Source organism: Dasypus novemcinctus, chromosome 16 (assembly GCF_030445035.2).
Source record: "Dasypus novemcinctus isolate mDasNov1 chromosome 16, mDasNov1.1.hap2, whole genome shotgun sequence".
Classification (NCBI taxonomy): Eukaryota; Metazoa; Chordata; class Mammalia; order Cingulata; family Dasypodidae; genus Dasypus; species Dasypus novemcinctus.
The window spans coordinates 35,719,396-35,732,213 of NC_080688.1; the positions used below are offsets into that span (position 1 = coordinate 35,719,396).

The 12,818-nt window shown below is 40.3% G+C and overlaps 1 protein-coding gene across 1 annotated transcript in view; it reads right to left on the reverse strand.

The window, feature by feature from the left end:
- Positions 1-12,332, reverse strand: part of CLUL1 (clusterin like 1) — a 34,521-nt gene extending 22,189 nt beyond the window's left edge. The window contains 4 exon segments of the mRNA XM_058277513.1: positions 4,669-5,101; positions 6,974-7,141; positions 10,993-11,141; positions 12,227-12,332. Of these exon segments, the coding sequence (XP_058133496.1) occupies positions 4,669-5,101; positions 6,974-7,141; positions 10,993-11,141; positions 12,227-12,332 (856 nt within the window).
- Positions 12,333-12,818: the final 486 nt, after the last annotated feature.

Genomic DNA, 12,818 nt, shown 5'->3' on the forward strand with positions numbered 1-12,818 from the left:
CCTCTGAAAGTGAACATACAAAAGAACAGTTGGAGAAAAGAATGGAAAAAATTGAATAAGTTCTCAGGTAACTAAACAACAGCAAGAGACGTGCAAATATACATGTCATGGGTGTCCCAGAAGGAGAAGAGAAGAGAAAAAGGGCAGAAGGAATATTTGAAGAAATAAGGTAGAAAATTTCCCAACCCTATTGAAGGACATGGATATCCACGTACAAGAAGCACAATGTACTCCCATCCAAATAAATCTGAATAGACCAGCTCTGAGACACATACTAATCAGAATGTCAAATGCCAAAGACAAAGAAAATTCTGAGAGCAGCGAGAGAAAAGGAATGCATAACGTATAAAGAATTCTCAATAAGATTAAGTGCTGATTTCTCATCAGAAACCATGGAGTCAAGAAGACAGTGGTATGGTATATTTAAGATACTGTAAGAGAAAAACTTCCAGCCAAAAATCTTATATTCAGCAAGATTGTCCTTCAAAAATGAGGATGAGTTTAGAATATTCACAGATAAACAGAAACAGAGAGTTTGTAACCAAGAGACCAGCTTTGCAGGAAATACTAAAAGCTGTGTTACAGTCTGAAAAGAAAAAACAGGAGAGAGATGAAAGAGCGTCTAGAAATGAAAATTACATCAGTAAAAGTAACTAAAATCTCAAAAGAGTGGTGAAAATAAAATATGATAGATAAAACCCAAATATTTAGGAATAAAGTTAACCAATGATGTAAAGTACTTGTATTCAGAAAACTACAACTCGTTGTTAAAAGAAATTTTAAAAATACCTATATATTTGGAAGAACATTCCATGCTCATGGATTGGAAGACTAAATATTATTAAGATATTCTTATTCTTATGTTAATTGATATACAGATTTAATGTAGTCCTGATAAAAATTCCACCAGCATTTTAAAAATAAATGGAAAGCATGATCATCAAACTTATTTGGTATATTAAGTGGTCCTAAATAGCCAGAAACATCTTAAAAAGGAAAGGCAAAGTTGGAGTACTCTCACTTCTGGACTTTAAATCATATTACCTAGTTACAGAGATAAAAACAGCATGCTCCTGGCATAAAGACAAACACATAGACCAATGGAACCAAACTGATAGTTCAGAAAAAGACCGTCACATCTAGGGTCAAGAGATTTTTGACAAACCTGTCAAACTCACCCAACTTAGGCAGAACAGTCCATTCAACAAAATGTGCTGGGAAAACTGGATATCCATAGCCAAAAGAAGGAAAGAGGACCCCTTTCTTATATCTTATATAAAAATTAACTCAAAATGGAACAAAAACCTAAATATAAAAGCACGAACCATGAAACTTCTAGAAGAAAATGTAGGAAAATATCTTCAAGATCTGGTGGTAGATGGTGGATTCTTAAAGGAGATAAAAGGAGGACTGAGATGGGCTACTGGTGTTTAATGTATGTAGAAGTTTTAATTTACTGTAAAAGTGTGAAAATGTATAGAGTTGATGATAATACTGTATAGTGAGTAATAGCTTGTTTATAAATATGATTGTGACTAAAAAGGGTAGTCTAGGTATGTAAATGTCAATTGACAGAAAGCTAGAGAATAATCTAGAGACTGAATAACACAGTAAACCCAGAAATGAATGAGAATTGTGGCTGATGTTTCAGATTCAAGAGTGTCCTTTGTGAGCTAGAGCAGATATATATCACTATTGCAGGGTGGTGCCAAATGTGGAAAGCATGGGAAAAATACATCTGGAGTCAACTATGGACTGTGGTTAACAGTAATAATGTAATATTCATTCATCTATGCCAAAGATTTACTGTGTTTATAATGGGGGAGTATGGAAAAAGTGTACCAAATGTATGCTATGGATCTGGTAATAATTTGATGATATTATCTCACAATCAGTAACAAATGTGCCACCACGGTGTGGTGTGTTGATAGAGGGGTGTTGTATGGAAATTCTGCACATGTTCATGATTGTTTTTTAAGTATACAACTTCTGTCATAAGAATATGTTTAAAAAATAATAATAGGGTAGGCCGGGGGGAAAATACACCAAATGTAAGATAAGAACTATAGTTAGTAATAAGATTTTGATGATATCTTTCATAATTTATAACAAATGTCTCATAATGGTGCAAGGTGTTAATGTGTGGAACCCCTATATGATATTACGCATCTTTGTTTTGTAAGTTCACAACTTTTATTCTGCATTTATTGTTTATGTATGTTCATGTATAAATGATATAATAATAATAATAATAGTAATAGGGTGGGTTGGGGGGAAAATACACCAAATGTAAGATACTTTGGTTAGTAGTAATATTTTGAGGATACTCTTTAAACATTATTAGTTAAAAATGTTTCAAACAATGCAAGGTATTGTTGGTGGGGTGAGGTATGAGAGCCCTGTATGACGTTATGCATGTTTGTTTTGTAAGTTCACAACTATTACTATAAACTTATTGTTAACATATGTTTATGTATGAGTAATATACTTCAATAAATAAAATATTTTTCAAAAAATCATTATTCTTGTGGGGACGTATTGGTGTGGATATGATGTATTTAATAAATAATACACAGTATAGTGTGGACTTAGTAAGGGGTCTGTGGTTTTTACCTGACTGGCAAAGGGGTCCGTGGAATAAAAAAAAGTTATTCCTACCTATTCACAGGTTCTAGGATTAGGAGGTGGATATTTTTAGGAGGCCATTCCTTATTCTGCCAGCCACAAGGGACAAAGCTCAAAATGTCTACTCACCAGGCAGATTTTCTAGGGCAATAGATTTTTTGCCTCATGGGCCACCTGTCCCACATTGGAAACCATATGCACATACAGGTCAGCCTCCTGCCTGTTCTTTAAAAATGGCCTTCCAAACAGTCCACGCCATTTGCTCATCTAGGAGGAGAATGTCTCCTCTTTGAGTTTGATGTTAAAGTACATCCTGGTGAGGGTGGGGAGAAAAAACCGTATAATCACGGAACATGGGCTTTTTGGTTGTTCATTTTTATTTTTAAGTTTTGTCTCTATGGGTCTCCTGGGCAGCCAGGTTATCAAAGGAGGTGAAGGGGGTGCTGTGGAGTGTGGGGGAGAGGGTGCAGGAGCCAGCTGAGACTAGGGGCTGGTCCTGGGGTGTGGGAAGGAAGGCAAACCTGAGGCATGGGAGCAGATGTGCCTGCTTCCCACATGGGCTCCTGGGTTTGATTCCCAGTGCCTCCTAAAAACAAAAACAAACAGCGAGCTACACAAATGAAAAAACCAACTTGGGGGAAGCCGCTATGGCTCAGTGGTTAAGCACTGGCTTCCCACATACAGGGTCCTACCCAGGTTCAATCCCTGGTTGTGATACCTAAAAAAAATACATATACATATACGTATGTGTATATGTATATGTATACGTATACGTATCTGTATACGTATACATATACATTTAAAAACCTGAGGCAGACTGCTGGATACCCTGGCCAGTGGAGCAGGCAGGAGCTGTGGTGGCTGGGAAATTACCCAGAGTTCCGTGTGTCCTGTACAAGGTTGCTAGACAATGTGGAAGGGAGAGCAAGGGGAGGGCATTGTGTTCTAAGGAACACATTCAGAACATGATTCTGAGACAACTGATATCTATTTTAAAGATCAGGCAAAAAAGATTTGACACGACCCCAACAGTCTATCTACGGCCCTGGCACTCCCCCTGATGCTTACTGAATTTTGGAACCTCAGAACCGAATAGCAGACACACGCCCTGGCTTACAGGAAGAGTCAGCAGACCCTGAAGTAGAACCCAACACCGATTCCCATCAGGACGGCTGCTCTCTGCTCGTGTCACCGTGGGGTGAGAAGAGTGGAATGCGTTGTTTCCTGCCTTCAGCTTCTGATACCTGCAAAGTCAGCCCTTCCTGTATAGATCCCACATATGCTATGTCACGGCCATTTTGAGAATTCGATTGTTGCCATCTACATCTTACAGCTAATATAATTGGAAAATAGTCGGCTAGAAGGAGCCCATTTTATTTTTCATCTCTGAGGGGAGTAGCTTTTTCATTGAAACCTATTAGCCAGAAAATGCAGTCCTCCGTGCAACAACTCTCATTTTGGAAATGCTGTGTCCTGGCCATTCCAAAGGAGCTCAGAGAAGATAACTTATCTCCCTAGACCATAAAACATAAAGCAGCATCATTTTTCCAATACCGAATATTATGGGGTATGATTGCTACTGGTAGAAGGCAATGCTGAATCCCTTTCTACAGAGTTCTGGGTTTGTCCATGAACGTCTTCTGTAATTTTCATGATTTAAGGAATTGCAGTGGTGAGGGGATTACAGGCGTCCTCACAAACTAGGAGTTGGGGACCCTGGATTGGTTAAAAATAAATAAAATTCATAGTGTTCAAGCAGAAGAGAGCTTTCTAAAAATGTTCATTTTCTTGCCTACTAGCATTTTTTTAAAAAATGTGCTCTAAAAGGAGATGACAGCAGTACAGAGCTCTCAACAGTGATGGGACAGGGTGGTGTTTGACAGACTTCAAAGTTTCTTTTAAGGGACTCAGAAACTTTGATTAACATAAGTTGCACTCTAGGAAACATTGTACAGTGACTTGGAAATGTCTGCCATTTCCTAAGTGAACTGAAACTTGACTTTAGTATAGACATTTAAATAAAAATAATCTTTCAATACTTGCCTTTGTCTTGTTTTGGTGAATCATCTAGTGCATTCAGCATCTCAGTAATTGTCTCACTGACACTTTTGTAAATAGAGAGACTGAAATTACAGAACAGCTGGAAGAAACTGGGAAGTTCCCAACTTGGCAGAAGATCTGCTTTTTCTGTTGGTCCTTTGGAAGCAGCTGGAAAAATATAAGGTTCAATTAAGTCTGTATCTGACATGAAGTATGATTGAAAAGCCTGGTCAAATTCTTGCTGCATCTGTTTGAAGACGTTAAAACTCCTGTTGAATAGAGACTGCATGTCCGCAGTCAGCCGGCTGAACACAGCCTCTATTTGGGCCAGCTGTGCATCTTCCTCAGTTAGCTTTTCACCAGCAGGGAGATCATTTTCGTTATCTTCATGGAAAGGAAACAAAAATTGATATATCTTCCTGAAAAACTCTTCCATCTGTGGGGTGACAGAAATGGAATGTTTACTTTCTTTCTGGGCCATTTTGTAAATTTTGATGTTAACTTACAGTAATCATTCCAAACCAAGGACAATTCTGAGCAAGCTAGGAAAGGATGATTACTTTTAAGATAACTTATTAACACTCTTAGACCTGGCTTTGATTTTGACTTTGGAAATAGGATCTGAGGTTCGTTCTGGTTTATGTTTTTCCACTGAGGACCTAAAAGACCAAATTCTGAATATTATTGATGCGCTGCAGCCCGATGCATTCATGGCAGTTGGCATGCCATGGCCTTGGGGCACTGTGGAGGTTGCCCAAAAACTGTAAAGAAGATTCTTGTCCTTCACCTCCATCTTGGTTCTTTTTTGTTCCTTCATTGAATGCTATTAGGGGCTTCAAACACTCCTTTTTCTCTCCTTATAAATTAGTTTCAGCAAAGGAAAAGATCAACACATTCATACCAAGCTATAGATGTCTGATATAGCTTAATAGGTTACCCTTTTTAGGAATGGTTACATAGTAGCAATGATCAAAGCCCTCCTCGGCTATAGCCAAAGGAATGAAGCTCTAATTGTAAATTAGAATCTCACTGGGATGAGATTTTCTGACAGTGACTCCATGCTCTATGTCATCTGAGTCCATGCCAGGATATAGTTGCCCTTATATACTACCACTAGGGCTCTGTTGAATATTTCAGAACACACTGACAATTAAGCACCCAGGCTGTAGCTTTCCAGTGCTATTCAAAGAATCCTTCAGGAATACTTAGAGGACTCATGACTTTCTCAAAAACAAAACAAAACAAAACAAAAACCTGGATGAGTTTTCTGCCTCTGTCTCTCTCTGACAGCTTGTTTGCCTAACGTCATCTACAAAAACAGAACTTTAACACCCCAAGAAACTTACATACAGTCATACAATTTAGTAGAACAATTGTGTATGCAGTTCTCAAATCCCCTGACTTCCAAACAGTGCCTTTTCCACCATATTCCAGTGAATTAGAGCGACAGTGGCTATAAAAATAGAGCAGATGCAATTAACAGTGGAGGCAAATTAACTTGGCACACTCATTATCCTAAGGGTTGTTTCCTTTGTAATTGGGTATGGCACTGCCAAGCCAGGCACACAGTCTAATTAGTGCATGCTCTAACGTTGAGAGTGAAATTTCACCCAATTTCATATTCAGCTCATTTCTTGAAGCGGAAGAAAAATTTAGGCCAACGGAATTGGAGCTTTCATGGAGCTGAGCTCAGCCTACACAAGTCACTACTCTTTGGGATTCCTATGCCCACGTTACAGGTAAAGGGGACAAAAAAGCAGACGTGTCAGTCCTATAGCACATTCACATATAGGGTGAAAGAGCATGTGTGTGTGTGCAAACAGGCCCACGCATGTGTGCTGCACCTAACAGGCAAGCACATCGAAGGAGAGATGAAAGAGGCCATTTGAAAATATCTTCAAATGTCTGGCCTGCAGAGGAAAAAATTAAAGCCGAGTGAAATCAGACTGTAAGATTATTCAGAATACAATTCGAGAAACATTAGGGGATACCAACAATGCTCAAATGAAGACAAATATGACAGGGCCCCAGCTCTCAAAGAGCTTGCAGTCTAGTGGGGACACGTTCACAAATAACAAACCCAAGGCAGAAAGGGTATTTCAGGGAGAGATACAAAGGAAGGATAAACTGAGTGGATGATCTAACTTACAAACTGTGTATACACAAATGATGGTGCATAAACGTGAACTCTAGATTCCAGACTGCAAAAGGCCAATATCAAAGCAGGCATCTTGATTATAAGCATTAATAACTATTAATTTTTTTTAATCCACTAGAGTAGGTACCTTCTGAAATGTTGAGCTCTTACCGTATTTTTTACAGAGGACCAACTAGATGGGCAGTTTGTATAAAACCTCATGCAGTTACTTTCCAGGCAAGACTTGCACTGATCCCAGGAATCTTTCAGAGACACCTGGCATAGCCTTTCTTCCTGTTTCAGGTGTTCTTGAACTTCATTCATAAGTTGTAGGGCCTCCTAAAGAAGAAATAGAAACAAACATTACATTTCCCTTTCATGAGTCTATGTGTACCTTAGTTGATTTCATACTTTTTAAAAAGTGTGTTCTGAGCTCTTTCTTTAACCTTTCTCCTTCAGAGCCCTAACATCTGAGAATCGACTCTAAGCCTTTCTGTTTGATTTAAAAAAATAGAACTGGGGAGCAGATGTATAATAGCTCAAGTGATTGAGCTCCTGCTGTACAAGGTCCAGTTTCCATCCCCGGTACCTCCTAGAAACAAAGAGGAAGGCAACTCTCTTTGGGGAGTGGGTGTGGCTCACTGGTTGAGCGCCTGCTTCCCATGTGCAAGGTACTAGATTTAATCCTGGGTACTCCCTTTGAAAAAAATTTTTTTAAAAAGAAAATAGAACTGATTGGTTTCTATTGAAGACCACGCAAATCTTATTGATGTGTTTATTTTTCCATTCACGAAGTATTTATTGAGGCCCTGCTATTTGGCAGATACGACATTAGATGGAGGTGAATCAAAATAAAGGTGCTGTCCCTCCTCTGGGGGAAAGGACCGTCATTTGTCTATTTTGTCTTCACATCGACCGAGAGGGTGTGGAGGGTGGGTTTTAAGGCTTATTAGAGCTGACACCCTCTATTTTTTTTATTTATGCTGCCTTTAACTTTTTCATGTTCTTAAACCTTCCAAGAATGCACAATTCTTGTATCTCAAGTCAAAATTTCCTTTTGATTTACTTTCGAGTTTGCCGAGAGGCAGTGCTTTAAAAAAAAAAAGCCATCCTTCCCGTCCGTGCTCCGAGTGCGCCCCCTCGTGGTGCCTTGTTGGACTTGGCGCCAAACGCCGCTCCGGGGACCCCTCGGAACCAACACCGTCCCCCCGGAGGTGGCCAGGCTGAGACCCTGGCCGAGGGGCTCCCTTCTCCCTCCCTGGACCCGCGGCTGCCCGGCCACTGCGGCCCGGCGAGGACAGGCTCCCTCCACGGCCGAGCCGCGGCTGCGGGGACCAGGCGCCAGGCGGCGCCCGCGCGAGGGAGCAGAGCGTCCGTACGCAGCACGATGTGTTGTGCATTTTCATCGAATGCAAAAGGAAAAGAAATCACCCTTTCCCGGCATATCAAGCCCAAGAGCTCACCCCGCCGCGGACACCCCCGCGCTGCTGGGTGCTCCTGCCGCTGCCCTCGGGCACGTCCCGCGCTGCCCCCGGGGGCGCCCGCCGCGGCCCGGGTCGGGAAACCCGCGGGGCAAGGGTGGCCCAGGGCGCTTTTTGCCCAGACGCGTTCTTGTCTCCAAGACCTCCCAGACTGGCTCGGTCAGTTCCAATTTTAAGTATTCTGCTCATTGTCGCCATAAACCAGAAATCTCAAAAATTTCCAATTCCCAACTGTACTTACTGTGGGCCCTTGGGCAAATTCTTTAACACCTGTCAGCCTCGGTCTCCTCATCAGCAAATAGGAATAACGATAAAATCTACTTCTTTTTAATTAAATGAGATCAACAAGCAAGCTACCTATCTTATTATTATTTCTCAAACCTTCGTCCTCTCAGAAGCATAACAAAATCCACTTACCAAATCACAGGTCCCAAATTTGGTGCTGAAATGTTGCCATGGACGAAGTTAGATCTCTGGTTTAGGGATGTTCTTTCTATTCCTGCCATTTACCCCGAAACATCCTACTCATTGACAGATTCCTAATCATTGACAGATTGACAAGATACAGAACTACATTCCTGTAGTGGGTTGTTTTGTGTTTTTTTTTTTTTTCCTTTTTCTTTCTTTTTTTCCCCAGGAGGAACCTAGGACCTCATACATGGGAAGCGGGCGCTCAACCACTTGACTGCATCCTATCCCTGTGGTTTTAAACTAGTCAATATACCGTGTAAACCCGGTTTGTGGGGCAAATCACTTTAAGCTGCTCTAGGGTTTCCCATTTCAGTAAGAGTAAGTTTTGGATGCTCTCACTAAACACTAATAGGGAAGGGGTGAGGAGGGGGCCGGTGATGCTGGGTCAGCCGAGGATGGGTGATGGTCAGTACCGAGAGACGGGGCACCAAAAGCCTATTTGCCTACCCGTAATTTGTCTAAACTGACCTTTAATTTTAGGGTGGGAGATTTGGGGTAAAACAGAGTTTTAAAAATTAACTTTTAAATTGAGTCCCTAAACCTGAAGTGTAAAATTCAGGGTCAGATCTGAAACCAGCATTTGGTGACCTGACTGGCCCCTCACTGGAGCATTCTTTTCACAGTCCTACGCCCTCGACTTGCCAAGAGGTTCTGGAAATGGAGCAAAACAGAAAGCCTAGGTCCCCTCTGCACGAAGTCTGCTGACTTTCCTGCCTTTCATTCATAGATGTGGGGGTCAAAGTGTTAATTAACAGCTTGAACTTCAGTTTCCTCAGCTGTAAAATGAAAGTAATGGTTTACCCAGATGCCTGAAGGATTTGCCCTAATAATGTGTTTTGTAAAGGGCCTCCAATCAGACCTCACACCACTATTCCCAGGAGGCCAGACTCCCTGGTCCACCAGGTAAGATCCTCACTCAAGGGGCTTCCACATTTTCCTGCCCGGAGCCATTTTTTATTTCCTCAAAATCTTTTGGTTGCTGTGGAAAGGGAGGAGGGCTTTTTTTAGTGGCTGGACGGGAGCTCTCCTTTCCTTGCCAGACCCCTGCCTCAGGGCAGGTGTGGCAGCCACACCAAGCCATCTGCGGACAGGCTGTACGACTTCCGGGTCAGCCTGTCAGACCGTCCTGCTCCAATTGCTTCATGGGCTCCCCGAGTGAGGAGAGGCCGAGCAGTTCTCTAGAATTTGGTGGCCCCCGCCTGAGGTGCACACTCAGCTGGGGTATAAGAAGGAAATATTAGAACTTCTATATATAACTATTTAATTAAGAAATAGGTTAGGCTATAGTATTATTTAATAAGAACCGGTACTCTTTTGAGGTGCTTATGTCAGACAATTGCATGTACGAATGGTCTGTGTGGACCATGGGACCAGGTGGCCTTCTACATTCCAGAAGCTTCCACAGTGGTCTTCAGTCTTCGTTCACTTGTGGTTGATTGCAATGAATTGCAGCTTAAGAGGACTCGCTGAGGTGGACTGCTGGATATTACTATCTAGTTTTAATTAAACGAATCCTTACAAAATGGACAGGAGGCCTAAGATTATTACCAAAAAATGCAGATAAAACAACATAACTTAAACTCAAATGGACAGGAAGCAAAAATCAGAGCTGACATTTCTTCATTATGAGTTCTTTATTGGCCACATGACAAAGTAACAATATGATCTAATCAGACCTGGCAAATGGGCAAACATTTTTTTCAAAAAATCTAGAAGATTATTTGAAATATGGACTTACATCTACCCTAGCTAATGATGAGCTAAGTATCTTTTGTGCCTTGAGATATTAGATAATGATAGGTGTTCATGCCTACAATTTGTAAATAAATTAATATGATTTAGGAGTGAAAAATAGCAGTTTTCTTAGTAATAAGGATATGAGATCAAAACACTTTTGAGACCACTGATCCAGCCCAAAACTCCCCAAACACTTATGACTCAATATTCTAACTCAGAAGAGACTAAGCGTCATGAAACATTTCGAGAAACATGACTACCCACAGATGAATCCCCAAAATTCCTGGGTTTGGAGTCCAATCTGGACTTTGCAAAGGCCTCTTCTACAAGGATTAAGTTCTTTGAGGAAATATGAAATTTCCTTTAAACCTTTTCTCCAATAAAGGTTGCTATCCAGAAAATTTATTATCAGGGGAAAAGTAATCCATCAATTGCACTATTAAGTACAATATTTATGGTCCAGATATGTTTAAGGCCAAATATTATTTTCAGCCACTGTACCTGCTTTTCTGCTTTGCATTTCTTCAGGGTCTCCATTAGACTGGTGTGTTCCTCCTCTCTTCTTTCCATCATGATTTTCATCTGCTTAATACCAATCAAAGCCTCCTTCACTTCCTCATCTGCATCTATCTCCCCAGCCTCAGAAAAACCTAAAAGACATGTTGCAGTTTTCTCTTTAAAATCTGATCTGATTACCAAACAATGAGTTCACCAATTTTTCATGTCCCCTAAAAAAAGTTTAGTTGCTCTTTTATAGCATCAAACCCTAAAAGCAGTTATAATGAATTAACTACCATGTGGATGATGCCTTCTATTCTTTGGTTATGAGCTCCTAAACAAGTCAGAGTTTATTTAACCTCATTTTTCTTTGGGGTCTGTTTTCATTTATCCAATTAAAAAAATTGTTTTAATGTAAGGCCCAAGTGTGTTTATATTAGAGATAATGTAGAATTTTCTTCACAAATATTCATACTGAATGCTCAACTGGAGACCTCAGAATGAAAATTTTCTTTTCTTTTTTTTCAGATTCAATTACCTTCCAAAGAAGCATTAAACCCAGAAAATATTTTGGATAGTGCAGGATTCCATGATAACCTAACAGACATCCCATGTGCACCTTTAATAAACCTTCAGTGGCTGTAAAATTTGTTGTCATTCTCTCTTCACAATAGCTGTAGTAGCTTTCTAAGGAACTTTTTCTTGCCTCTGAATTTAATTATAGACTCCGAATTGGTTATGCTTCAGCTAATTTTTTTTTTAAGTGTTAAGTACCCAAATCATATATCATCAAACAAAGGTCACCAGTTAATGATCACAGAGCAACCGGATTCAATGTAATTATATTCCATCATTTCACTGTTTAGGAATAATTGCACAGATTACTTTGTTTAAAATTTATAAATGCTAGAAAAGTATTTCACTGTTCATTAGAATTGTGCCTAGATGAAACCAAACATCTGGATGATACAAAAAAAATGCAGTGAAAGAGTTGGCAAGTTTTATCTACTTGATAGCAAACATCTGGATATGTGAACATTCTCAGATACTTGACTGGAATTTTCTATTTTTATCCAGATGTTTGGCATCACATATATTTGGTCTAAGTACCCAGAGAACGTTTTACCATGAAACTAGAGGGCCCTAAAGAATATAGTTATCGTTCAAGTGGAAATTACTGTAAATGCCAGCAGGACATACAAACAGGACACAGCCCCGATAAAGAAAGCAAACATACTCTTCAGGCCACCACTGAATGCAGTTTTGTCCTTCCAAGTAGGGGCACAGTGACAATCTTTCAAGCATAGCAGATGCACAATAAACACCAAGACCGGCAGCTTCATGTTCCCGCCGTGACTGCAAAGGAAAAATACCCTGCATCACATGCTTTCCATTAGGTTCTTCTCTGTGGGCATCAGTTGGGAACACATGGTGCTCCAAAGAATTTTTCTGACTATTTTTCTTTATGACTTTGGACAACTTACATTAATGTGCCTGGGATATAAGAAAGCCTGAAACAGAAGTTTGAAAAGAGAAAAACAAAACAAAAAACCAAGTCCCTGCTTTGTTTACATTCTTTATGACCGTTAAACAAGGCCTTCATCTCAAGTTCAGCCACTGACTCCAAGACTTGAAATTCCGGGCAAGGAACTGTACGTATCTCACTTCCTTAGAGCCCGAACTTCATTTTTTCCCCACGCCAACAGTAAGCATCCTGAAATACAGGGTCCATTAAAACATGTTAAAGAGTTCTTTATTCCTCCAAAATGCTGAGTCCTCAAGTGAGTTTTTATCTAGGTGGTTCATTACTTATTTTTTATGAAAACGAA